We start from the raw sequence: 27,134 nt of genomic DNA, 5'->3' as shown, positions 1-27,134 counted from the left end.
CCACCCCCACCCACCCACCTCCCCACAGGGGGCACAACCCACTCAAGGACCAACATTTTTTGGGTCGTCGTGGACGTCGCTGAGTGCTTATCGACAAAAAAAAACCCAGCCCGCCCCACCAAAACCCAAAAAACCAGCCAAAAATTGAAACAAAATTTTGATATTTTTTTGGGCAATATGAATAAAAGTCAAGTTCACATGGAGCCGGGGGGGTGGGGCGATGGGAGGGACAGCCAGACAATTATTAAGCAAAAGTTTAACGAATTAGAAACAAAAGTAAGCGAGTGAGTGGGTGGCGGAGTGGACGGGCTGAGGTTGAGGGGTGGGCGCTTTGATTAAAAATATACGCAAATGTGCCGTCATTCATGTATGATGGAAGGTTGGACGGATGGAAGAATAGATGGTGAGCGATGGAAGGAAGAAGAAGCCAGCCCCCACTTAAGGGTTAAACCCCAAAGCAACTCCCCAACGCTCCACGCTTGCTCCTTTCGCTGGTTGTGGGGGGGAAGACAATAAAATCGAAACATAAATCGAAAATTGTAAAATTCTAATAAGAAAATGTGCGCGGGACGCAGGAGAGGCAGGGGCGGTGGGGCAAGATGAGTTGGTGGTGCGCTAGATGGGGGCAGGGGGATGGTCCTGGGAATTGTAAAGCTGTCAAATTTTAATTACAAAACTTTATAATCCAAAAAATACAACAACATCAAGCGGCAGCAGAGGGCCCCCCGTCTGCAAGAGCGAAAGAGAGGTCCGCAAGTGAGAGAGTGGGAGAGTGAGACAGAGAGAGACGCACAAAGACAACGGAGTCGAACGAATTGCGTGCCCCCAGGGGGCACCACCACGAAAAACAGACATCCGAATCAATTCAATAACTCTACCATTCCCTGTGCGTGTGTGCGTAAGTAACTGAATGAATGAATGAATGACTGACTGACTGACTAAATGAATGGCTGTTTGACTGACTGACAAACGGGGCAATCGCCAAAGAACGGAGAACTTGACTGGGGCTCCCCCTCCCACCCCTTTTCGGTTTTGGGAGGGGCCATTCCGTGCCAACTTCAACTTGCAAAATGTTTGATTTATGCCTTTGAATTGTTGTAAATTGCCATTGCCACCACTCCACAACCCGCAACCCGCAGCCCGCACCTCCCCCATCTATCGAACAGCCACCCACTCCCCACCCTTGCCCCCCACAGAGCGCCCGCACTACGATTTTTGCGCCCACCCTGAGGCAATTGACAAATAATGCAAAAATTCCGGGGGAAATTACCTGCGATTTAAGGTCTTTAAGCTGATGAATTGTCTGTCTGTCTGTCTGTCGGTCTGGCTGTTGGGGCGAATGAATAAATGTATGAATGGCTAAGTGAATAAATGAATCGGTGATTGAATAGGTGAGTGTATGGAGTAAAAGTTGCACTGCCACTCATAGATCACACTCACGAGTGCACTCACTGAAGATCACTGCAAATGAATCATTTTCCGCTCTGACAGGGACTCCATATGTGACCTCTTTCGGGGGTCTTTTGTTTCTTCTCTTCTGCTTTTATTATTTTTTGTTCCTTTCGTTGCTGTTTGTTATCTTTTGTTGCAAATTGCCAACTTGGGCATTGCCAGATGCAAAAGAAATGCAAGAGCCACGGCAGCAGCCCGGCGACGGGCAATGCTCCACCAACACAAAAGCCCCGGCGTCAAGGCTCTCTGGGGTGCACTTGGCAGACTTTAAAGCTTCCATCCACCCCACTTCCACCCATCCCTGGACTGGCAAGAGCTACTCCTTGGCAGGAGATGGATCCAGAGACGGTGGGACGGGGTCCGGCCAGCACTTCAAACAATCAAAAATCAATGACAAAAAAAAAAACAACAAAAAATCCAAATATGGAAAAGATATGTGCTCGCTTTTTAGGGATGATCGAGCTTTGGATACCCTTGAGGATCCAAGGTTTCTACCACACGGCATGTATTTTGTTTTTGCATTCTCGGGCATTTTCGTTTGCAGTTTCCGCTTGTTCGACTAGTTTTTCAGGAATAGTTATAATATTTGCTGAAGAGTAGTAATCATACCCTACAAAAGGGGGTACTTCTGCCAACGAAAAAATAAGGAAAGAAAAACATTTGACGACATTGAGACAATCGATGCTGGTGGCACTGCCTCTGCATCTCACTGCCTCCGCCCTGTTGTTGCTTTTTACTCATTTGTCTTTTGGCTTTTTGGAAATTAACAACACAACTGCCCCACCCCCCACCTGCTGCCACTGCCACTGCCGCTGCTGCTGCTGTTCCTTCTGCTGGCAAAAGTTACCCCTTTTTATATGCGCTATCTCTATCCATCACCCACTCCCCCCCCGCCACACTCGTATATCTACAATATATATATTTTAAAATTTTTATGCCCGAATGAATTTTAATTCCTTTGACGGTTTTTGCTGCCTGCCTGCCTGCCTGGCAGCTGACGGCCTAAAAGTCTGATGATGCTTTTGCTGTTTGGTGAAAAAAAGGACACCCCCCTTCTGAGGCGAGAGATTCTCTCTCTCTCTCTCTCTCTCTCTGTCTTTGTGTGTGTGTGTCTTTGATTGCTTATTGTTAATTTGTATTTGTAGATTGGTGAATCTGTGTGTGTGTGTGTGTGTGTGATGGTGCTTCTACTTCTGCTGTTCGCTGATTAAACCCTTTTTTTAGAGAGACCCCAATCCTTGAAGCGCTGTGTGGAAAACCCTTTGCCTCATGTGGCACACACACACACACACACACACTCTCAAAGAGAAAGAGACAGACGCATAACCTTAATTCCTTTTGGCATTTTATGCTTCCTTCTTCTCCAGCTTCTCCTGCTTGCCTCCACCTGCTGCTGCTCCTTGCCACCGCCACTGCTGCCAATTGTGCGACGTTTCTCGTCTTTTGCCTTCGAGTGTTTGTTATTGTTCTGCCACATCCCCCTCCCATATATGAGTGTGTGTGTGTATGTGTGTGTATCTGTATCTGTGTATTGACTGCTTTGTCAATTGTTATGCAAAGGGTAAAGCCGAAAGGGTTGGAGGATGGTTTTGGCTGCTTGGCAATTTTGTTAATTACAAATCGTTTGCTTTTCGCTCGATGCTAATGTTCGCTCTCTCATCACCCCCTCCCCCCCACTCTCTGCAACAATTTTTACCCCAAAAACTAAGCCAGAGTGCCAAGAGAGCCCATATGACAGACCCCGTCTCTCCACCTCTGATCCACCTCTAGCTGCTCTGCTCTGCCGGCTGTCCAGCCTTTGTCCGAGCACATTTCTCACGACGTGGGGCGGGGGCCATGAAAAATGTAAATTTTCATAATTTTACAGTCAATACGGATGGGTAAACCAACCACCTAGACACCACTGCCCCCCTCCTCTAGTTTACCCCTCACGAGTATTTGTTATATAGTTTGTTTGATTGCTGGCTCCACTCTCCACTCACCATTCCGATCCCTGTCCCATTCAGTATCCAGTATCCAGGACTGGGACCATCCCACAGGCAGCCTCATCAACCACAGAGTTGCAAAAACTTTCTGCTCTTCAAGGGTTGAAAATGATTTCTGCTTTCTGGGGAAAGGTGAGGGGGGAAGGCGGGGGGAATCCATGTTGAAAATCCAAAAAGTTGATTTATCGTTTTAATATTTCTTTGGCTCCCAGAGCGAGAGAGCGACAGAATTCTCTGTCTAAATACAACAAATCGAAATGACAATTTCCACGAGATGCCAGCAGCCAGACCTTTTCGCGGGCCTTTCCAGCTGATTTTCCATATGATTTGTGATCCCATGCGGGTACAGTTGCCACCACATGTGACTACATACATATGTACGTTTATTCCCGGGTAGAAAGAAAGGATGAACAAGCGAGGAACTGCCGCTAATTACGTTTATTTAAGAAAAGCTGCGAAAAATTCCGTTTTGCTTTTTTCTGAGCCCTGAGCATGGCGGTTGTGTCTGTCGAGCAGTTGGCAATTAGAAGCCACCCCCTTCGAGCGCCCATCACCCAGCACCCCCGTCAGATACGTCGAGGGCTCACCGCACCCAAAAGATTTTTATGCAATTAATTTGAGTCGTTTGTCGTCTTGTCATGTCTTCAGACCCGATGGCAGGCAGGCTGGCGGGCTGGCAGGCAGGCAGTGGGCAGCCCTTGGGGTTGCTGCCGCGTCTTTGTGTCCCGTATGCTAATGAAAAATCGAACACGCATGTGGCATGGGGGTCCGCTCATTGCCTGCCTTGCCACACACTCGACTCGAACCCTTTTCACGTGTGTTCATGTGTGTGTGTGTGTGTCCTTTGATTGATAATAGAATTAACGGGTCCTGGCGGCTGTTTTGCATTTTTCGGCATGCCATCCCATTCAAGGCCTGAAGGAACATGCGGAATGGAACACACACACACGCATGCCTGCATGCATGATGCTTTTTTAATGCCAATTATGTATTATTGCCTCTATCAAAACAGGCCATTGTTTATGGCCAATAATCATCAGGCCCCAGACCCAGCCTAAGTCCCAGGCCCATCCACAATTATTGATAAAATAGACACACGAATAACCCCCTCCTGATAGGAGCGGGCTGGGGCATGTACACGTATGTGTTCCCATGCTGATGAAATTATTGTTTTATGCCTCTGTTCGACACAAATCACGCAATGACACGCAAATTTGTTGTTAGAATTATGTTGATTCCCTTAACTTATTTGATTAACATATGGGACAGCGACAGCGCCCCAGCCCCAGCCCCATCCCCATCCTCGGTAAAGACTTCGATATTCGATGCCTGATGTGCGGTACAGTTGCGCGCAAAAGTTTACCCTACTGTTTTTTTCGGGCATACGCTTCAATTAAAAACCGCGCCATAAAATTAATTTTAATCACATAATAAGAAATACACAGCATACACGCGGCCACGCCCACCTGGCTGTCATTAAAAAATTTCGTTGCATGCCACACGGCTGCTGCTGCTACTGCTGCCGAAAAACTTTATCTTGTCAACTTTTGCCGAGCAAGACGACGCGGAAGACACTGAGGATGGGTGGAGGCGACACACACACACACACACAGACACAAACACACACACACAGACACACACACATCGTGCGTTGTCGCTCGACGCACTTAAGAAAAATTCCCTTGTCAAATTTGCCAATTATCATATTTTCATCAAACAAACAAAGTTCCTCCTTCAAAACAAAAGGATGCGAGAGCGAACGGGTAGTGGGGGGGAGGGAATGACTGTACCTGGCGGCGTTTGTTGGGTGGTTTTACGGGTTTCGGGGAGGGGTTTCTGTGTGTCGCCGGCAATCACCGCCAACCGACATTGACGTTGTTGTTAATTTTATTAAAAATTATTTTATAACTCTCTCAAACTTTACCCCAAATGGAGAGAGAGAGGGAAATTAATGGGCTCCCTCGATAAAATCTAGAAATACAAGCAACCCTTGAACCCATCAACAAAAAATGATCCATCACTAATCGTGCAACTTTCTTTTTCCAGATTAAAGCACTTCTGGAGGAGCTGCAGCGCCTGCGTGCCCTGGAGCAGACACATCTGGTGCAGATCCAGCGTCTGGAGGAGCATCTGGAGGTGAAGCGACAGCACATCATGCGCCTGGAGGCACGCCTCGACAAGCAGCAGATCAATGAGGCCTTGGCCGAGGCCACCGCCTTGGCTGCCGCCGTCAATGCGGCTGCCACCAACAACAACAACAACAGCCAGAGCAGCGACAACAACAAGGTGAACGCCGCCTCTCCATTGAAGGGAGCAGCAGCAGCCGCAGCCAACGATCTGGACGCCACCCAGGCCTCAGCCCAGGCTGAGGACGATGAGGAGGAGGAAGAGGAGGACGACCACCAGGCCATGCTCGTGGACAATGACGAGGGCGAGGAGGCAGCCTCCGCCAGCTCGCGGCTGGCTCCCCACCAGCAGCAGATCGATGAAGAGGACGATGACGAGGAGGACGAGGATGCCGAGAATCAGGATCATGCTGACCGCATGTCAAACCAAACCACAGCCAATGCAGACAGCAACGAGCTGAAAATCAAAAAGGAACAGCAGTGAGTAACCATCCAACCATCCATCCATCCATCTTTTCCATCCGCCCCGTATTCCCGGCAGTGTATTCATATCCCAATCTGTGTTTGCTTTCCTTTCCCGCAGCAGTCCTTTGGATCTGAATGTTCTGAGTCCCCAGTCGGCCATTGCGGCCGCGGCTGCTGCCGCAGCTGCCGCCGCCTGTGCCAACGATCCCAACAAATTCCAGGCCCTGCTCATGGAGCGGACCAAGGCCCTGGCCGCCGAGGCCCTCAAGAATGGTGCCGCCAGTGCCAGTGGCAGTGCTAGCGGCAGCGGCGGTGACTCTGCCAATGCGATCAGCGAAGGTGAGTTCTCAAACTGTCTTCTTTTCTTTTGTAAATGTATCTGTATCTATGTCTCCTTCGGTTTCTGTGTGTGTGTGTGTGTGCGTGTGTGATTGTGTGGGACTGTACTTCCGGTGCAACGGCTGCTGTTTGCCTCCAGCGCCTGCCTGCCACACTCCTCTCTCCCACTCTCCCTCTATCCCACTCTCTCTTTCTCTCTCTCTCTCTCCCTCTGTCTGCCTGTCGATCAATGGCCCTTCTTATCAATGGGACCTCCAGTCGAGCTTTGATTTTGATCCGACTGTTGGTCGTTCTTTTATGGTTTGTTTGAGGCAGCCTTATCGCAGGCCCAAGGAAGAGGAAGAGGAGGAGGAACAGCCGCCAGAAGAGGTGACAGAGGGCAGGGGGACAGAGGCAGCTGGGGGGTGGGATCTGGCGCCAACATTTATGGCCCTTGGGAGCAAACACAGTCGGAGTTGCAGTTTTCTTTTTTTTTCTTGCAGTTTTCTGTTTTATTTCCATTTATTTCTTTGCCTTTCAACACAAATATAATATCTATAAATATTTGCATCGAGCGATTGATGTGATGTGGTTCTTCTTAATGTTGTTATCGTTATCGTTACCGTTGATGTTGTTGTTGTTGTTGTTGCTATCGTTATTGTTATCGTTGTGCATGCTTATCGATAGATCCGACCATCAGTACGAAAGAAAGTCAAATCCACCAAAAGAATCGAAAGGCAAACCAAAACAAAAAACAGACAACACATTCTTCTCTCTCTCTCTCACTGTCTCTCTCTCTCTGTCTCACGCTCTGTCTGTCTCTCTCTCTCTTTAAATATATCATATATATATATATATAAATAATACTATATATAATCATATACACACGATTCTTTGTTATTTTGTTGCACCAATTGGCGATAAAAGAACGATACTTGAAAAGTGATGAAAAATGATAAAAACCGAATTGAAAATCAAATCAAAAATGAGAAAAAAGCAAAGAAAAAAATATATATACAAATTTTGATTAATTTTTGGCGTTTTGTTCCATGGATGTTGTTGATAATATGAAAAAATAAAACCCCCCTCATTATGATATTGCCACCAAAAAGCAGCAGCAACAAATCGCACAATTTGTCTGTTGTTTCCCGCAGCGATGCCGCCGCCCCCAGACGAGGCCTCCTCCGCTTCCTCCTCCACAGGAGCAGCAGCAGCAACAGCAGCTGCAGCACCTGCCACAGGAGCAGCAGGAGCCGCCGCCGCGTCCCAAAACCAAACCGAAAGTGTAACGCATGAAAATGAAACGGAAACGGAAATGGAAGCTGCAACTGGGGCAAACGATGGGCTGGCGGCCACAGTGCGTACAAAGCAAGAGCTCGAAGACGAGAATGAGAACGATAACGATAATGATAACCAAAACGAAAACGATAACGAAAACGAGGATGAAGATGAAGATGAGGATGAGGCGATATTGCAGCCGCCCGCCACACTCGAAGAGCAGCTGGTCAACAGCTACTGGCGACGCGGCTTCGAGAGCCCCAATCCGCCGCCGCCAAAGCCTGCCCCAACAGTTGCCATGCCACAGCCACAGCCACAGCCAGGGAGCAAAACGCCAACAGTTTATCAAAATGTCAATGCGGGGCAGCAGCCACAGTTGCTGCCGCCACCGCCGCCGCCACCGCCAACCTTGCAACAACAACAACAACACTACCAACAACAGCAGCACGGACCCTCGTCCACAGCGTTGCTCAGTCAATTGGTTAACTCCACTTTCTCCTCCTCCTCTCGCCTAGATGCCGGATCCCATCCGCACCACCACCACCAGCAGCAGCAGCCACAGTCGCACCATCAGCACCAGCAGCTCCACCAGCAGCAACAGCAGCAGCACCACCTCCAGCAACAGTCGCAGCACCACAGCAGCGGCACCAACAGCAGCAGCAACAGCAGCAGCTGCAATTCGGGTCCAGGCAGCACCACCGACGGCGCCCTCAACCACCACCACTCGCACGGGCATGGCCACCATTTGGTCGGGCACAATCCGCACGGCCTGCCCCACGGCCATCCGCACGGGCAGCTGCTGCATCCGGCAGCGGCCCACCACCTGCACCACGCCGACTCCAACTCCTCCAGCGCCAACAGCACCCCCAGCAGCACCGCCCAACTGGCGGCCAGCCTGGCCAGCACCCTCAACGGCAACAAGTCCCTGCTGCAGGCAGCCGCCGCCGCCAATGCCGCAGCCGTGGCAGCCGGCGCCGTGGCCGAGGACAACAACAACGGCTTGACGCCCAACGCCAATGCAGCGGCGGCGGCAGCGGCCATGGCCGCCCACGCCCAGCATGCGGCGGCCTTGGGACCGGGCTTCCTGCCCAGCCTGCCGGCCTTCCAGTTTGCCGCCGCGGCGGCCGCCAATCAGGATGCACGCGGACACTATCGGTTCGCGGACGCGGAGATGCAGTTGCCGCCCGGCGCCTCGATGGCCGGTCGCCTGGGAGAGTCACTGATACCCAAGGGTGATCCCATGGAGGCCAAGCTGCAGGAGATGCTGCGCTACAACATGGACAAGTACGCCAACCAGGCCCTGGACACGCTGCACATCTCGCGACGCGTACGGGAGCTGCTCTCCGTGCATAACATAGGCCAGCGGCTGTTCGCCAAATACATCTTGGGCCTGTCGCAGGGCACCGTCTCTGAGCTCCTGAGCAAACCAAAGCCCTGGGACAAGCTGACGGAGAAGGGACGCGACAGCTACCGCAAGATGCATGCCTGGGCCTGTGACGATAACGCCGTCATGCTGCTCAAGTCGCTGATACCCAAGAAAGGTGAGTGGATTAGCTATATCCTACCATGTTTATCCAGCAACGGGTTGCAGTTTCAGCTGCAGTTGGGGCTTAAGAAGTTTGACAGCCGTCAGTTAGGCCAGACAGCAGGTTTTTCCAACGAAATGGGAATGGGGTAAAAGGGTATTCCAAACAAAAGGCTATTTAAATACTTTAAAGGTTATCCATTCCGTTCCGTTCCACTCCATGTGCTGCGATCATTGAACTAGTTCTCCAAGGATTGTTCCATTCCCCATCATTGTGCCATCCATCCGCATGAATCTCTTTAACTTCAGCTTCAAAGCATTATTCCTTCCTTCTCTCATTCTTTTGGCTCTCTTTCTCTCTCTCTCTCTATCTGTCTCTCAATCTGAATCTCTCCCTGTCTCCATTTCTCACTCGCTCGCTCTCTCTCCGTTCGTGGCTTATGGCGTTTTTCATTTCATTTGGCCCGCGGCCAAAACATTAAATTGTGAAATTTTAATTATTTTTGATTTTTGCGTATAATCAACGTGCCAACAGCACAGAACACAGCCGCAGAGTCACAGTCACAGCGACAAACTTGACGACGCAGCGGCAAACGGCAACGCCAAGACGGGGAGGGGGTGCTGCCACTGCCACCGGGTGGGGCAGGCAAGCAGGCAGGCAGGCAGGAGAGACGGACGACACTCTGCAGACAAGAAGAGAGACATTTCAGTGCATTTCGAGCGGCCATTTGCCTGTCGCCATAAATTTCACCAAATTCGCACATTAGGCGTGAAAATGAACAGGAATTTCGTTTCGTTTTTCATTTAATTTCGTTTTTATATCATTGTTCCCCTTGCCCATCCATCCATCCATCCCCATAATGGTATGATCATCCGCCGTCTGCTCTTGTTATCTGTTGCCTTGGTTGCTGGCCACTCCGCTGTTTCGTTTCCGTATATTGATTAGTCATCAATTTTATGGAAACCCAAACCCCAAAGCCCCATTCCAATTTCCACTTCCCAACAAATACGAGTATGTCAATGCAAAAGTATTTTTAAAGTGGCAGGGCACGCATACTCGTACCCAGTTCAAATACCCATTCCATTCATTCCACACATTGCTGCAGCCCATTCCACCCGTTCCACCCCGGCCACCTGGTGGACAGGGATATGCGTGTGGTGTGTGGGCTGGCGGGGGGTCTAAGTGCAGGCAAATGTTGACAATTAATTTATGACGATTACTCATGGAAGCTAAACTAACTGTAGCCTATAACTGTAACTGTAACTGTAAATGTAAATGTAACTGTAACTCTGTTGATAGAGAGTGTGGGGGGGGAGTCCAGTTTTTTCCCCCTTTTTTCCAGTCCCATGCTAATTATAAGCAAATATGGGGTTTAGCTATTAGCAGATCTGTTCTTTGGATTATTCCACCACCACCACCACACAAAAAGGGACAGAAGACAGCATTTAGCCTTGCCTACTGCTAGGGGCAGCCACCTGCCACCTGCGGGGGGGTGGTGGCTGCCCCACCCGCACCGCTGTGCCACTACTACCTTCTGTCAACTCTGTTGGTTAACAATACTTTGAAGTCATTGTGGCAAAAGTTAACCCAGGATCCGCGTCAATGAATTTTGAATTGTAATTGTTTAAAGCGCGTTATGAGGCGAACGGTAAAACGTGGGGGAGTGGGGGGAGAGGGTGGTGTCGTGGCGGAGTAGTGGGTGGGCTAGTGGGATGGAAGAGGGAGGAGTACGGCCAGCAGACGACTGCCGTGACAATTGGTCTGTGAAAGGCTTGAAACAAAATACAACAGAAATAAAAAATCATAAAATAAAATTCCTATATATACTCCCCATATAGTATTGTATTTATATATATATATAAATATATATATATATAACGAACCAGCAACAACAACAAGTTGCAACTGCCGCTACCTCTGCTGTTGCCTCTGTTGCTGCCGCTGCCACTGCCACTGCCTCAGTCGCTGCCTTCAACGAGGCATGCAAAACGTTGACGTGCCGAGCGTTTGAAGTCGTCTTTGTGGTCGGTCGAGGATGGGGCGCGAGGCACTGCCAAGCGATGGGGCAGTGGCAGGATTATGTGGCAGGGGTTGAATGGTTATTCGTCTAGGGTTCTCTCTCTGTGTGTGTGTGTGTGTGTGTGTGTGTATAGGGCCATGGAGGAGAGGGTAGCGCCCCGGCTATGGGTTGACGCAAAAGTTTTTGCGTTTTCGGTTTGCTTTTCCTCTATTTTCTGTAGGTTCTTCATGTTTTTGTAACATTTAACGACAATTGTTGCATATTAAACTGTAAAACTGGAGAACAGGAAGGGGGCTGACAGCCAAGGAAGTGGTGAGCGGTGCAGGGGTTGGGGCTAGTGCACTGCACTGATATCTGCCATATCGATCAAATGGTAAGGGAATAGAAAAACGAATCCAATATAGATACAAGATTGGGTTTAAAGAGCAAACTATCGATTTACATTCTCTTGTCAGATTACCCCAACGATAATTAATCGATTTCCCGTCGTATTCATCATTAGCCAACGATAACTAATCGATTTTCACTATCGTTCATGAATACCTTCACCATTGATCGTTAATCGTCCCTTTTCCCTGTTGATAGTAGCCTTGCAGAAGAGCGATCTTCTGCCCACTTATCGATATAAATTCGATTACTTAATACCCAACTCATTCCACTGTGCCTGCACTTCAGTGCAAAGTTCTAGTCAGAGTACACAAAAAACCAGTTGACAGGACTTTGCCCGAATAAACACGATGTCAGAGGATTTGGGAGTGGCACTGGATGGGAGTTTTCGGAATAGAGCGGTTGAGGACAGAGGGGAAGGTGGGAAAGTGGGAAACGGGGGACTGTAGAGGTAAGACCGGGTTAAGTGCTCAATTGAAACTCATTTAGCCTGGCCAACGCTCAAAGCCAAACACAGAAACAGCACACAAAAAACGTTAAAAAGGGAAAATTACTCTGCGTATACGTAATGACAAAAGAATAATGCAGGAAGGGGGCGGGGTGCCGGCGGCATGGAGTGCTGCGGCAAGGGGACAGCTGAGGCGGGAGACGGCCGAAGGGGGGAGCCAGCCATTATAGCAGCTAATAATACTAGCATATTAACACATAATTTCTGAGCAGACATCGCCGTTGTCGTCTATTTGTTTTAGCCAGGCCAACGCAGGCCAAAGCGGCGGAGAGTGCGAGTGGCCAAAAATAGAGCCGCAAGAAAGCGCAAGAAGGGGAGGGAGCCGAGTGCAAGAGAGAGTAGGGGCCTGTGGCAGGGGGCACGGGGCACGGGAAAAGTGAGAGACAAAACAAAAGCATTCCAAACGCCAGAAGATGCCGGTCCGACTGCCTGCCTGCCTGCCTGCCACACATTTATTTGCGGCCGCTTCACAAATTATTTGTCACAAGCCATAAAGCGCGCTATGCATGAGTATATGTATATGTACGAGTGTGTATCTGTGTGCATATTACCAACACACTCACGTGCTGCTGCTGCTGCTGCTGCTGCTTCTGCTTCTGCTTCGATAGAGAGGAGACATAGGCATGCGATCTGGTCTGACTAAGTGACCAACGGGGCGTATCAATTCCTTTGCTTTTACGCGATTTTTCGGCCTCATCTTTATTGTATTTTATTTGATTTGATTTTATTTATACACAAACACACTCACACGCCCCGATGCGGCCATTAAAATTGTTCATTGAGTGGCATCGCATAAGTGTGGCGACTCATTGCGGTAACAGACAGACAGACGGACAGAGAGAGGAGATGGCGGCATGGCAAGAGGAGTGGATGGCCTGCGTGGGCAGACAAAACAATACGCATAAATTAGCATAAAGCTCGCTCAACAATTTTCATAAATCTGGCGATCACCTACCAAAAACGTACGAAAAGCTAGACTGAAGGAAATTCTTGCAGGCGAGAACCATGAGATACCCTGGAACATATATGTAGACATATCTATGATTTATTCACCTCTGCTGTTTAGATTCAGCTGTAGAACGGGCGAATATATCGCCGATCGAGAGGATCATTATGCCCTCTCCGTCAAGGGGTATTTTTTAAAATGAAAACAGCATAGAAAATGGGAAACAAAATTTGTGAAATTTATTTTATTTTTCATTTCTTTGATATCTTTTGTGATGAACGAAATGGGGCAATCAGGCATTTCATAGGGGTCTGCTGAGAGGAGGATTGTGCTGCGGCTGGGGCTGGGGAACATCGAAGAGTAATGGCCTCCGATCAAGGGGTGCTAATTTGATGGGGTTGCCAGAAAGAACCAAAAAAAAATAATACTATAAACCAGAATATATAAAAAATGTATACCAGCGAGGCACCAGACACGCCTCCTTCCCCCAAATAGGGGGAGGTAAATGGGGAAAGTTTTGGGTGGCTCCTGCCTGCCGCAAATTAATGTTGCACATGTCGTGTTCGTGTTGCCGGTTCTTTTACTTATTTTTGCTTCTTGATTTTTGTATTTCTTATTTTGCATATAAGGCAGCTAATTACTTTGTAATGAACTTTGACAAGAGCCAAAGTGAGAGAGAAAGAGTGCAATATATAGAGCGCGAGAGAGAGAGAGAGAGAGAGGTGGAGAGAGGGGGGAGGTGGGGAAGCATGGAGATGGAACAACAAAGCGAAATCATGACGAAAACAAATTAAAATGCAAGACAAAGTTGCTGCTGCTGCACACATACCCATTCCATTCCCGGCATTCCAACCACGCGTTGTAGCCATTCCGCTCATTCCACCACCTGCACACAGACACACAGCTGTTGTCTCATTTAGCCCCTCTCTCTCTCTCTCTCTCCCTCTCGCTTAAGCTCCTTCTTCTGCCCTTTCTGCTGCCTCCTGTCATCGGCCTCCCTCGCCCTCTCTCTCTCTCTCACTCTCTGTCTTCTGCCATCACTTCATCCTTCTCTCATATTTTCTGCTTAATTGCAAGACAAACATTGTGCGAGTGCGACAGAGCCAAAGAGTGAGAGACAGAGAGAGTGAGTGATGGAGAATTCGAAGGTGAAACGTTTTTTGATAACAGCTGAGACTCTGCCGTGCAGTGCCTGCCCCAGTCCCAACGCTGTCGAAGCTCTTCAATTTTCCATGCTACGTTTGCCCTCTGTTCACCCAGAAGGATAAGAAGCCACCAATTCATCCTGGTCCTCCAGCTACTCCTCATCAAGATCCTTCTCCTAGGCCCTTCGTTTCCCTGATGTGTGTTCTCTCTCTGTGTGTGTTTTTTTTTTTGTTTTAATTGACACTTTTGCTAATACCAAGCAACAACAAATGGATAACTGACAAAGGAAAGAGAATGGAAACGGAGCGGGACATGGGGCATGGGGTCGTGCGGAGGGGTATGTGGGCATGTGGAGGAGTCCTCATTCGAATGGGGAGAAAAGAAATACAAATGACTGGCATTTTAATTAGAAAATTTTTCTTGCAATTAATGCAAATTGCGTGCGTGTGCCAATTTCAATGTGCCGTTCAATTCCACCCGTTCCCCCGTCCCACCATCACACACTGACTCGGTTCTAGAATGAATATGGGAATGGAAATGGGAATGGGAGAAACGAACCCTTTCGGTGCGGCGCGACATGTTGAAGTATGATTACATATTTGTGTGCTGGCAAATATTTATTGTATTAGAATAAAAAACAAACGAATCAGCCCCACATGGCAACCACCCATCCCCCACCACACACACACACACACACACACACAGACAGAAAGCCAAAGACAGCAGAGGTGGGAGGAGTACCTCCTGGAGCTGAAGCTGAAGCATCCATCCACTCATGTGCCTGGGCGGACTCCTTCCCTCCTCTCTGATTTGTTATAAAAGGCAAATATTCATCAGGCAAATTGCTGGAGCGGGAGAAGACCGAGATGGGTTAGGATAGATTGTCATATATAAAAATATACAAATACAAATATATCTTATCCATATAATATACACTCGCATTCGTATATACATATATCCTGGCACACAACACCAACACATCTGTATTCTCTTCACGAAGGTAGACAAATATGATAGCTCATATCTGGCGTCCGGCACAAATCCGAAATCCCTTTGAATGACAATTTGGTCAACATGTTCCTCTCTAATAAATTACAAAAAAAAAAAACAAAACAAAAAAAGATTCGGGATTGGGGCAAACAAAAAAACAAAACAACAAAAAAATGAATGTAAATCGCAGACAAAAAAGTGGCCATCCATATCTATATCTACATATATATTTCTATATATAAATATCTGAATCTGTAGAGTAAAAAGTTGAATGATGGCCATAAAGGATGGCCATTCGCGGAGGAAGCGAAAGTTGGGCCAAAAAACTGCGGGCGATGAATCCGTTATGAAGGCTGGGGGCAAGAGCCTTGTCTGCTCGGAAATGCGCCACACGAGACTCTTAAATTATAGATTAAAGTGCAGTCACCAAGGAAACACTTGGCGATACAGCAGCAACGATCGATCAGGCACAGTCAATCGTTTCTTAAAGTAGTCCTTTTGGGGCTTATGTTACCCAAAACTACACTCCAAAGGGAATGCTTTAATCTATGAACTCGGAATTTCAACCCCCCCATGCCCCATTCCCCATCGCCACAGTCTTCCACTAAGACCGCTTAAGCTGTCTGTGTCTGTCCATTCGATACCCATCCCAGACGGCGCACTTTCATTTCCATTTCAGTCTATTCTTTTATATCCTGTTCCAATCTGTGGGTCTGGCCCGGATCTACTCGTGGTATTCTATGGCCTGGGTCATTCCAGGTGTCATCAATGTCATCTTCGACTTTATAACACAAAAACACTTTGTAATCCCCAAATGAAGCGACGACAAGGAGTCACATAAGGAAAAAATTCACACAAAAATCATTTTTCCAATTTTTATTCGCCACAAAAAAATGGAGAGAGAGAGAACATGGCAACGAATCTCACAGCGATTGGAGGAGTGTGTGTGAGGAGTCCACTCTGGACAGGACACTGGACCACGTTAAGAGGGCTCCGATCTATTGTAGTTGGCCATTTTATCGCCTTTATCCATCTATCTGTGTGGTCGGTGGTCCTGTGGTCCTGTGGCTAGGGCTACCACAACTCCCTTCCACTGTCTCTCTCTCTCTGAAAATATGAATCTCTCGCTTCAATGGCTCTGTCCAGAGGGGCTGTGTTTTTTGTTTCTTTGTTTGTTGTGGCAGGGGAGGGCGCACATTTGTCATTCATGTGTTGATTTCCGTTTCCGCTTTTTGGAGCGATTCTTGCAGTTTTATTTGGCATTCAAGTGTTTGCTCCTTTGGGCATCGATTATGCTTGGCAATTGTAAAGCGATTTTCAGTTATTTCATTTCGCAGTCCGCAGTCCACAGTCGCCCATGGCCCCATTGCTGCCCCGCCCCGCCTCGCCCCCTTGTTCGCGTTGAACGTGTGCGGCTGATTGATGTTTGTGCTGTGGCAGCCACAAAACATGCCGCAGGACATCACACAGGAAATTCTATGGTCCTTGTATTCGGGGCGAACCACTTGTGTGATTATTTTGCAATTTACCACTCGATTCTCTGTACCTCTCACCCCCTCACCTCTCTCTCTCTCTCTCTGTCTCTGTCGCTGTGTCACGTGAAAAGTAAAAAGCCAAAAAGCAAAACGCTTCTCCATTTCAATTGAATTTCTGCAAAACAATTTTTCAGTTTTCGTGTGCATCGTTTTTTGTGCTGCACATGAAATATTTTTTTGCTGCTGTTTTTTTTTTGCATCCTCCGCTCTCAATTGCAATTGAATTCATTCATTTATTCATTTCGTTTATTCAAATCCTGGTTTCTGGTCGCTGGTCGCTGGCCCTGTGACCAAACTCCCGCTTCGATGAGCAGCTCCCACAGAGGGTGGCGGGGGCCTCGTGGGTGGGGGGATGGGGGACCAGGCGCGTGCCAAATTAGCGCAATGCTCTCCTGCATCGAACAACTATTTAAAGGGGGGGGTGGAACTGGATGGAGGAAGCATAACAGGAAGGCAGGCAGGAAAGGGGAACGGGCACAAATACTTTTTTGTTGACCATTCATCGTTCGGCATTTTTGTTGCTGGATATAATTGAGCACCCACACTCCCACAACCACACCCCCAACCTCATCCATAGGATGTGATGGGATGGCGAACCGCTTGCAATTTCTGTCAGTGCATGGGCATGTTGCCCGGGGATTTTCTCTCAGTGGTGGGACACTTGATGGGGAGCGGTGGCCCTTTCAACTGCAGCGCCGCTTTATGGCCACAAATTCGCTTTGGCTTTTTGAACGCTTTATGGCTTAATTGGTTTTCGGTTGGACTCGGAGTCGTGGTCGGGGTCGGGGTCGGGGTCTGGTTCGAGGTCTGGGTCTGGGTCTGTGTCCATGTCCTGTCACAGCCAATAGAGCGAACCTTAATAAATGAGCAGAGCCCTCAAAGCCCAAGTGGAGGCCACATAAACTTTACAACCTTTAATGGGATGTATATCCCCAGCAGTGTCTTTACGATCGCCCTCTCTAATCCTATCTCTCTCTCTCTTTCTCTCTCTCTCTCTCTGTGTCTCCCTTGCTGTTGCAGATTCGGGCCTGCCCCAGTATGCGGGACGTGGCGCTGGCGGCGGCGGTGGCGATGACTCCATGTCGGAGGACCGCATTGCCCACATCCTGAGCGAGGCCTCCTCCCTGATGAAGAGCACCGCCGCCCAGCAGCAGCGGGACCAGCAGGACCAGCAGCGTCGCCACGCCGGCGAGGACACGCACAGCAACGAGGACAGCAAATCGCCGCCCCAGAGCTGCACATCGCCCTTCTTCAAGGTGGAGCAGCAGCTGAAGCAGCAGCAGCACCAGCACCGGGAGCAGCAGCACATGGCCTCCGAGCAGCGGGACGCTGTGGTGGCCGCCGCCCAGCAGCAGCACCAACAGCACCAGCAGCAGCGGGAGCAGCGCGAACGGGAGCGCGAACAGCAGCAGCGACTCCGCCACGAAGATCTCGCCCAGGACAAGATGGCGCGCCTCTACCAGGAGCTGATAGCCCGCACACCACGCGAGGCAGCCTTCCCCAGGTGAGTACCGATGGCGAACCAATTGGGGAGACCAATCTCTGACCACTTTGTCTCTCCTCCGAAAATAGCTTTCTGTTGTCGCCCTTCTTTGGAGGGGCCGCCGGCATGCCCGGGGCGGCCAATGCATTCCCAGTTCCCGACGAGAACATGCGCCACGCCTTCGAGCGGGAGATCGCTAAGCTGCAGCAGCAGCACCAGCAGCAGCAGCAGCAGGCGGCCCAGGCCCAGGCCCAAGCCCAGGCGGTGTCCGGCTTTCCCAACTTCTCCAGTCTGATGGCCCTGCAGCAGCAGGTGCTCAATGGCGCCCAGGACCTCTCGCTGGGCTCCGTCAAGGATATCAAGCTGAACGGACAGCGCGGCTCGCTGGAGCACAGCAGCAGCAGCTCCAAGGACGGTGACCGCGAGGATCCACGCGACTATCCGCAGTCGCTGCACGGCCGCAAGTCCGACACCCCGGCCCCGCCAGCACCGCCAGCCCCTCCCTCGGGCAGTGCCGGCAGCGTGCCCGGCTCGGCCAACAGCCTCTCCAGCGCCAGGGACGGCGTTGGAGCCGGAGCAGGGTCCGTAGGAGCCGGCAGCCATGCCAGCAACTCGGCCGCCCCCAGTCCGCTGAGCAACTCGATCCTGCCGCCGGCTCTGAGCAACCAGGGCGAGGAGTTTGCGGCCACCGCCAGCCCCCTGCAGCGGATGGCGTCCATCACCAATTCGCTGATCACTCAGCCGCCGGTTACGCCGCACCACAGCACTCCGCAACGCCCCACCAAGGCGGTGCTACCGCCCATCACCCAGCAGCAGTTCGACATGTTCAACAACCTCAACACGGAGGACATTGTGCGGCGCGTGAAGGAGGCTCTCTCCCAGTACAGCATCTCGCAGCGCCTCTTCGGTGAGTCGGTGCTGGGCCTGTCCCAGGGCTCCGTCTCCGACCTGCTGGCCCGCCCCAAGCCCTGGCACATGCTCACCCAGAAGGGACGCGAGCCGTTCATCCGCATGAAGATGTTCCTCGAGGACGAGAATGCCGTGCACAAGCTGGTTGCCAGCCAGTACAAGATCGCGCCCGAGAAGCTGATGCGCACCGGTAGCTATTCCGGCAGCCCCCAGATGCCCCAGGGCCTGGCCAGCAAGATGCAGGCCGCCGCCCTGCCCATGCAGAAGATGATGAACGAGCTGAAGCTGCAGGAGCCCGCCCAGGCCCAGCACATCATGCAGCAGATGCAGGCCGTGGCCATGTCCGCGGCAATGCAACAGCAGCAGCAGGCGGCCGCTGCTGCCGCCGCCGTTGCCGCCCAGCAGCAGAGCCAGCACCAGCATCCCCACCAGCACCCCCATCCACATCCGCACCAGCAGCACCAGCACCAGCAGGCGGCCGCGGCCGCCCAGGCAGCCGCCGCCCTGCACCACCAGAACATGCTGCTCACGTCACCCGGCCTGCCTCCCCAGCATGCCATCAGCCTGCCAGCCTCGGGTGGTGCTGCCTCCGCCGTCGGCGTTGGCTCCAATCCCGGGGGCCAGGGCAATGCCGGTGGACCCGCTGGGCCACCCTCAGGGCCGGTGGGCGAGAAGAAGCCCATGCTGATGCCCGTGCACGGAGGCGCACATGCGCCCAACGCCATGCGCAGCCTGCATCAGCACATGTCGCCCACCGTCTACGAGATGGCCGCCCTCACCCAGGACCTGGACACGCACGACATCACCACCAAGATCAAGGAGGCTCTGCTGGCGAACAACATCGGGCAGAAGATCTTCGGGGAGGCGGTGCTGGGCCTGTCGCAGGGCTCCGTGTCGGAGCTTCTCAGCAAACCGAAGCCCTGGCACATGCTCTCGATCAAGGGCCGGGAGCCGTTCATCCGGATGCAGCTGTGGCTTAGCGACGCCAACAATGTGGAGCGGCTGCAGCTGCTCAAGAACGAGCGGCGGGAGGCGAGCAAGCGGCGCCGCAGCACCGGGCCCAACCAGCAGGACAACAGCAGCGACACCTCCAGCAACGACACCAACGACTTCTACACCAGCAGCCCCGGACCCGGCTCCGTGGGCTCCGTGGGCGGTGCGCCGCCCAGCAAGAAGCAGCGCGTGCTCTTCTCCGAGGAGCAGAAGGAGGCGCTGCGCCTGGCGTTCGCCCTCGACCCGTACCCCAATGTGGGCACCATCGAGTTCCTGGCCAACGAGCTCAGCCTGGCCACACGGACCATCACCAACTGGTTCCACAACCACCGCATGCGGCTCAAGCAGCAGGTGCCCCACGGCCAGCCCGGCCAGGACAACCCCATACCGAGTCGGGAGAACACCAACGCGACCCCCTTCGATCCCGTCCAGTTCCGCATCCTCCTCCAGCAGCGGCTCGTCGAGCTGCACAAGGAGCGCATGGGCCTGGGCGGAGCGCCCATCCCCTACCCACCGTACTTCGCGGCGGCCGCTATCCTCGGACGCAGTCTGGCGGGGATTCCGGGCGCCGCGGCTGCTGCCGGAGCTGCTGCCGCTGCGGCGGCCGTCGGTGCGGCTGGCGTTGGTGTCGGAGATGAGCTGCAGCTGCAGGCCCTCAACCAGGCGTTCAAGGAGCAGATGAGCGGCCTGGACCTGTCCATGCCGACGCTGAAGCGCGAGCGCAGCGACGACTACCAGGACGACCTGGAGATGGACGCCAGCGGCCACAACATGAGCGACAACGAGTCGCTGGAGGGCCAGGAGGCGGAGGACAAGGCCGTCTCCGAGTACGAGAAGATCCTGCAGAAGTCCGCCCTCGCCTCGGCGGCAGCCGCCTACATGAGCAACGCCGTGCGCAGCTCCCGCCGCAAGCCTGCGGCCCCCCAGTGGGTGAACCCTGCTGGCAGCACCACCCCCAATGCGGGACTTGCGGCGGCAGCCGTGGCAGCGGCAGCAGCAGCGGCCGCAGTAGCGGCACAGTCTGGCGCCGGCAGCGAGAGCGAGCGCATCATCAACGGCGTCTGTGTGATGCAACAGGGCTCCTCGGACTACGGTCGGGACGAGGCCGATGGCAAGTCCGTGGAGGCTGGCGGCGGCGACTCGGAGCACGAGCACGCTCAGCTGGAGATCGACCAGCGGTTCATGGAGCCCGAGGTGCACATCAAGCAGGAGGAGGACGACGACGAGGAGGAGGACCAGAAGCACCAGCAGCTGCAGCAGCACCTGGATGGTGGCCTCGACTGCGAGGCGAGCGAGGCGGAGAAGAAGCTGAAGGTGATCAACGAGGAGAAGCTGCGTCTGGTGCGCGTGCGCCGCCTGAGCAGCAACGGCACCCCAGGCCAGGCAGACTCCGAGGAGTCGTCGGCGGCCTGTATCACCGCCACAGAAGCTGCTGGCAGCGGGGCTGTGGCAGCCGCCCAGGCGGTAGCCAGTGCCGCGCCAGCAGCCGCGTGGAACTACTAGGACAGTGCAATGATCAACGATGGGGAGGCAGATGCGGATGGCGATGGCGATGGAGACGACCGTTTACTTGTGATTAAGTTTGGATGTTTAGACCTAGACGTAGGCCTAGACCCAGGACTCGCCTCGAGCGGTCTAGATATATCGATACATAGCACCTAGATCGTAGAGAACTCTATTTTTTTTCTGTTTTTTTTTTATCATATTACATACAATACAATACAATACAATACAATACCTATGGGACTTAGGATAGGATAGCCTTAGGTCTGGTTGCCCGGAGTTGTAATAATTGTAGCTAAAAGTTTAGAGACGCTATGCGAGGAGCGCAAAAGTATTAAAAGCACCCAATCCCCCATGTCCCCTATCTACCCATCTACCCAAAAAAAAAAACAAAAACAAGGCCCCCACTGACTTGCCCAAGAACTTTAACCAAAAGCCAAGATCCAATGATAGCGAAAGAGATCTTGCAAAGATTTTTTTTGATTTGTTTCTACTTGAAGACTGTAAGCGAAGGCGGTAGGATGGATAACTATACATATATTTTGTTTGTCGATCTATTATTAACACGATTACGATTATGAATATGATTACGATTATGATAATGAATTATGAATAATGATGATGATGATATTGGACTAGGACTACGCACATTATTCAATGGTTGAGTGTACATACAGACTAAACGAACCGGAGAAGCCGTTCTGTACATAGACTCCTCGCGAGGCATGATCTTTCTTTCGTTATTTCGTTATGTCGTTCTTCCTTCGTACTCCACCAGATCCTCCCGATACCCCCTGAGTCCCGACTTGTTAAACTATCTTTTGATCTCAAGCAAAACACACAAAACGAAAGGAGAAACGAGAAAACGATAAAGCAGAAGCGAAAGCAAAATAAGAAAAGAAAACCCAAAGTAAAAGATAGTTGAAAGCAAGAAAAATGCCGCGAGGAAAATGTTTGTCCCCTTTCCCTTTTAATTTTGTATTTTTTTTTTTTAATACATATTTTTTGAATCAAAGTTCATTGAGAAGAAGGGAAAAAAATTGTGAGCAAAAGAATAAAAGAGAAGAGAGGGGAAGCGAGAGCGAAACGTAAAATATATAACAATAAATTTTGTAAATTTTGAATTTACGTAAAAATCACACACACACACACCCCACACACACACACAATGATAACAAATTGAATAATTCATAATTATAGCAAAAGTAAAACCGCAAAATGCACTAAATTATTATTTATAATCTACTTACTCTATAAATAATTATGCATATACATAAATATATATATATATGTATACATATATATATAGTATATACATACATATATGATTATATGAAAAATCATATGCGTAGAGGGAGAATCGGGGAGTTTATCAACGTAGCCTAACGATAATTTAAATTCGCATTAAACCCCTAGCATAAATACCAACAATTTCTTCTGTGACACTCATATATTTCGAGATGGAAGCGAAAACAAAACACGAAAAACTTTAAAACACAAACCGCATATCGTACTAAAGAAATTACATTAAAAAAGCAAACAAAAAAAAGCAAAAAAAAAACAACAACAAACATTTAAAAACCCTAATGTAAGAGAGCCAATTTTTTTTTTGCCTAGAGCCTAAGTTTACAAGGTAATCGTAAAATTAAACAAATTTCAAAAATAAAAACCAAAAGCAAGAAAAAACCACAAAAAAATGAATCTGTTTTCCTAAAAACGAACAACAACAAGAAAAAACCAAACCATTTTTAAGAATATTTAATGCAACCTTTTTTTTCCTAGGCTAAATATTTAAGCATAAAAATCAATTTCTCAAAACCAAAAAGAAAATATTAAAATAAAAGCAACAGCAAAACTAAATAAATTAAAAATACACAAGAATAAGAAACATTTTTGCATAGGCCCGAAATTTGCCGCGTTATTATTATTATTATTATTATTATTACATACATATATATGAAAAGTAAATGGAGTGGTTGAAGAAGGAAGGAGAAGGCGAAGAAGGAAATAAGGAAACGAAATACCAACATATACCAAACACATTTCAGATACCTAAAAAATACAATTTGCGTCTCCAAACAAAATTTATTCAAGAATAAAACAAAACAAAAAAAAACGTAAAGCAAAAATATTAAGCCAATATTTAAAAAATATGCAAAAGACAAGTGTCAGCAAATCTGTTGAGATCTTCTTTAATTTATATATATATATATATATATATATATACATATAGACATATGTACATATATATAGTTTTTCCAATCGACATTTCCTTTCCTCCTGTTTGTGTTTAAGTAAACGTGTTAAATACTTTGCATTTTCATACGCTTTAGCTAATGGATAAATTACACCTAATATGGATATGATAAACAATATATATGAAAGTAAATATATATATAAAATATATATACAAAATATGGAATACAATGATGGTGGGACCGGGACCCCTGAGAAGACCCCACCCCCAGAAAACCCACACGACACGATGAAATTGTTCGCAACTTTTAGTTATAATTATTTCGTAGTACACAACTTTTTTGTCTTTGTATTTTTATTATTATTATTATTATTATTGTAATTATTATAATATATATATATGTATATGATATATATGATATATATATATATAGACGAAGGAAGGAAGAGAAGAAGAAAAAACAAAAGCAAACAACATACCAATAATACATGAACATGAACGAAACTTTATCAAATAAAAATGTTTTATTAAACGAAAAAAAAACCCATCGAGAATCCTTTTTTTATTTTCCACAAATTTTCCACAAGAAAAACCAACGAATCCTTGCTCCGAATCCAATGGCCTTTTGATTTCACTTAGCAAATCGGATGCCGCTGAGGAACGAAAGTACTCGCAATCTCTTATAAATCTCGTATCCCTTCCTGAACCCGCCCACAACCCACCCTTACAAACACAAACACAAACACACACTCGCACGCACACACACACACACACACATACACGCAAAGATTGGCTCAGATATAGCATACTTTTAGGGATCTGGAAATAAGAGAGCTCTCTTGCCATACAAGCCATATCTGAGCCATATGTTTATATATACAAATATATGCATGAACAGCATTTTTATGCATATGCATACACATACACACATATATATAAATAGTCACATATAAATACATAATACGCGGTGCTAGCCAAGTAAATTAAAGCAACAGAATACATAAATAAAGCAAAATATATTGAAGCAAACACACACAAATACATATACATATGGTATATAGTATATGGTATAGTCACGTAGGCAGATGAAATTTTTTGCATAGATCCATAGATCCTTAGGCAGGCAGAGCAGAGGGAGAAACATACGTAATTAATTTTAAACTCGATCAAGCAAGAAAAGAAGATAAAAACACAATTGATTAAATCAAAACTTGAGCTGTAAATATATACAAAATAATTATGAAATGATATGAGATGAAATGGTACGAGTATATGCGAATCGATCTTAGTAATTATGAAATTATGAAAAATATCCTTCCAATTTAAAAACACACAACAACAAGAACGAGAACGAGAACAGGAGAGAATGTGCTCTACTTTTTATACTCCAAATGAAAAGATAATTAATTGTGAGCAATTGCAGTTTTTTAAGCTCAACTTTTGTAGAAAGTTCTAAGGAGAGTTGCATATGTATGGATACGGATATGAATATGAATATGAATGAATTTAAGCCCATGGTGATATACACACACACACATAAACACACAAAAATAGACACACACATACTGATACGGATATACAATTTTTAATCAATGCCAAGTATCCCCCCCTCGTTCAACCCCGCGTTTAGCCCCTGTAGCTGTACATATGAGAAACCATAGTGAAACCTGAGATTTCCCATCCGGAAAAAGAGAGGAACCTAAGAGCCTAAGAAGAAAACAGAAAAACCAGACCATATCAATATTATGTTTAAAGCATTACGATTAATAATACGATTAATATGCGAGTTATTTTACAAGACACGAAACCGAACGCAAAGGCGAAACAGAACCCAACCCATGGGGGCACCATGTCTTGATATAGCCAGATAAAGTTAACCAACTGATAAACCGATATAGTATACACATGCAAAATCTCTATAGACATATAAAGATAGTTGAAAGATAAAACCGTAGTTAACACACAGCGATTCTCCGAAAGCCGGCAACCCCTAAGTTTTCCACCAACAATGATCTTAACGAGAACCAGCTCCGTTTTTCAGTTTGAAATCCGCCCAAAAACAAAAAAAAAGAGCAATAAAAAATGATGATGATGACAGAATAAAAATTGACAACAATTAAGATTCTAAAGAATATTAGCAAAATGTGCCCAAAAAAAACAAAAACCAAAGCAGCAAAAATATCAAAAATATACATACATATAAACGAAATTAAATGCAAGAAAACCATACATAGATATATATACATATATATATATATATATTATATATACATACATAGAAACTAAACTTAAGAATAAACAATTTTTGGCAAACCTCGATACCATTTTCTAAGATCTAAGCAATCCAACAAGAAAATTTACCCCAAAATAAGCATAAACGAGACATATACAAACACACACGAACACACACACATTTTTTTGTAGCATTTCTTGTATAAATGCACACGAGCATTGAATAAAAAAAAAAGGCATATTTTTTTTTAAACCTAAGCTAAATCGTAATTGATCTTTGATTTGAATCATTGAAAGTACGAGTACTCCCGAATACGGCCGTGTACTTCCGTGAAACGAGCATTTTGCAAATAAAATCAAATGAAAACAGAAACCGACACTGCTGCAAAAACAATTATCAAAAAAAATTATATTAACAAAGTGGCAAAGGAAGAGACGGAGGCGACGGTGAAGAGACGCACGAAATAATGCAAATATAAATATTAATAATATGATTAATAAACTAGTTTATATAGCATGTAAAACTGAACAGAGAAATCAAATTCAATAAAGACGAATCTACTGTATTCCAATCGAATGGCTAGTATTAGTAATGGGTAATGCAGTTCTGGGAGAACGTAGAACAGGAAGGAATTTCGATACAGTTCCAAGGTTGGACCTCACCCATCTTTAAGTACGCTTCGTCCGAAAGCTTCTTCATTCATAATTCTTAGGGCGAGTAATCATCAGAACTGTTATAAAACAGTATATCGTATGAAATGGCAGCTGGAGCTGGAAAATTCGTGGAAAACTTTGCATGTTTTCCACACATTCTTAGAAAATAACGGGCGGTAACGTTGTAGGATATAGGCATATCAAATCGATTTTTGATGCTAATAAAAAATATGTATACCATAAGGATCGCAAACGCTTCCTTATGGGTGTTACACCAATCCACACCCATCAAAATACTAATTTATACCTAAACTCTTCAGAACTGGAAGTCCGGAAAGCCGTATCGCTTACATACGCCAGATGACAGAGCAGACATCAACTATTCGGGCTTCTATCTAAAAATGAATTTCCATAAATCAAGTCATTGAGATCTTCTTCGAACTTTGGCAACGGATAACTCGGGAGTCTATGCTAAAAATGT

The 27,134-nt window shown here is 47.9% G+C and overlaps 1 protein-coding gene across 5 annotated transcripts in view; it reads left to right on the top strand.

Moving 5' to 3' along the window:
* ct (homeobox protein, cut) overlaps nucleotides 1-23,224 on the top strand; it is a 77,493-nt gene extending 54,269 nt beyond the window's left edge. For 2 of the 5 annotated variants that reach the window (XM_033382317.1, XM_033382315.1), the window contains exons 3-7: nucleotides 5,484-6,043; nucleotides 6,147-6,367; nucleotides 7,501-9,165; nucleotides 17,703-18,186; nucleotides 18,255-23,224. In XM_033382317.1, coding sequence (XP_033238208.1) covers nucleotides 5,484-6,043; nucleotides 6,147-6,367; nucleotides 7,501-9,165; nucleotides 17,703-18,186; nucleotides 18,255-21,570 — 6,246 coding nt within the window. In that variant the 3' untranslated portion in view covers nucleotides 21,571-23,224. The remainder of the gene's footprint in view (nucleotides 1-5,483; nucleotides 6,044-6,146; nucleotides 6,368-7,500; nucleotides 9,166-17,702; nucleotides 18,187-18,254) is intronic. The other 3 variants (XM_033382316.1, XM_033382318.1, XM_033382319.1) reach the window with 3 other exon arrangements.
* The last annotated feature ends 3,910 nt before the right edge of the window (nucleotides 23,225-27,134 follow it).

Source organism: Drosophila pseudoobscura, chromosome X, assembly GCF_009870125.1.
Source record: "Drosophila pseudoobscura strain MV-25-SWS-2005 chromosome X, UCI_Dpse_MV25, whole genome shotgun sequence".
In the NCBI taxonomy this organism is placed as follows: domain Eukaryota; kingdom Metazoa; phylum Arthropoda; class Insecta; order Diptera; family Drosophilidae; genus Drosophila; species Drosophila pseudoobscura.
The sequence above is the reverse complement of the archived record's forward strand: the minus strand, read 5'-3'. Positions and strand labels throughout refer to the sequence as shown.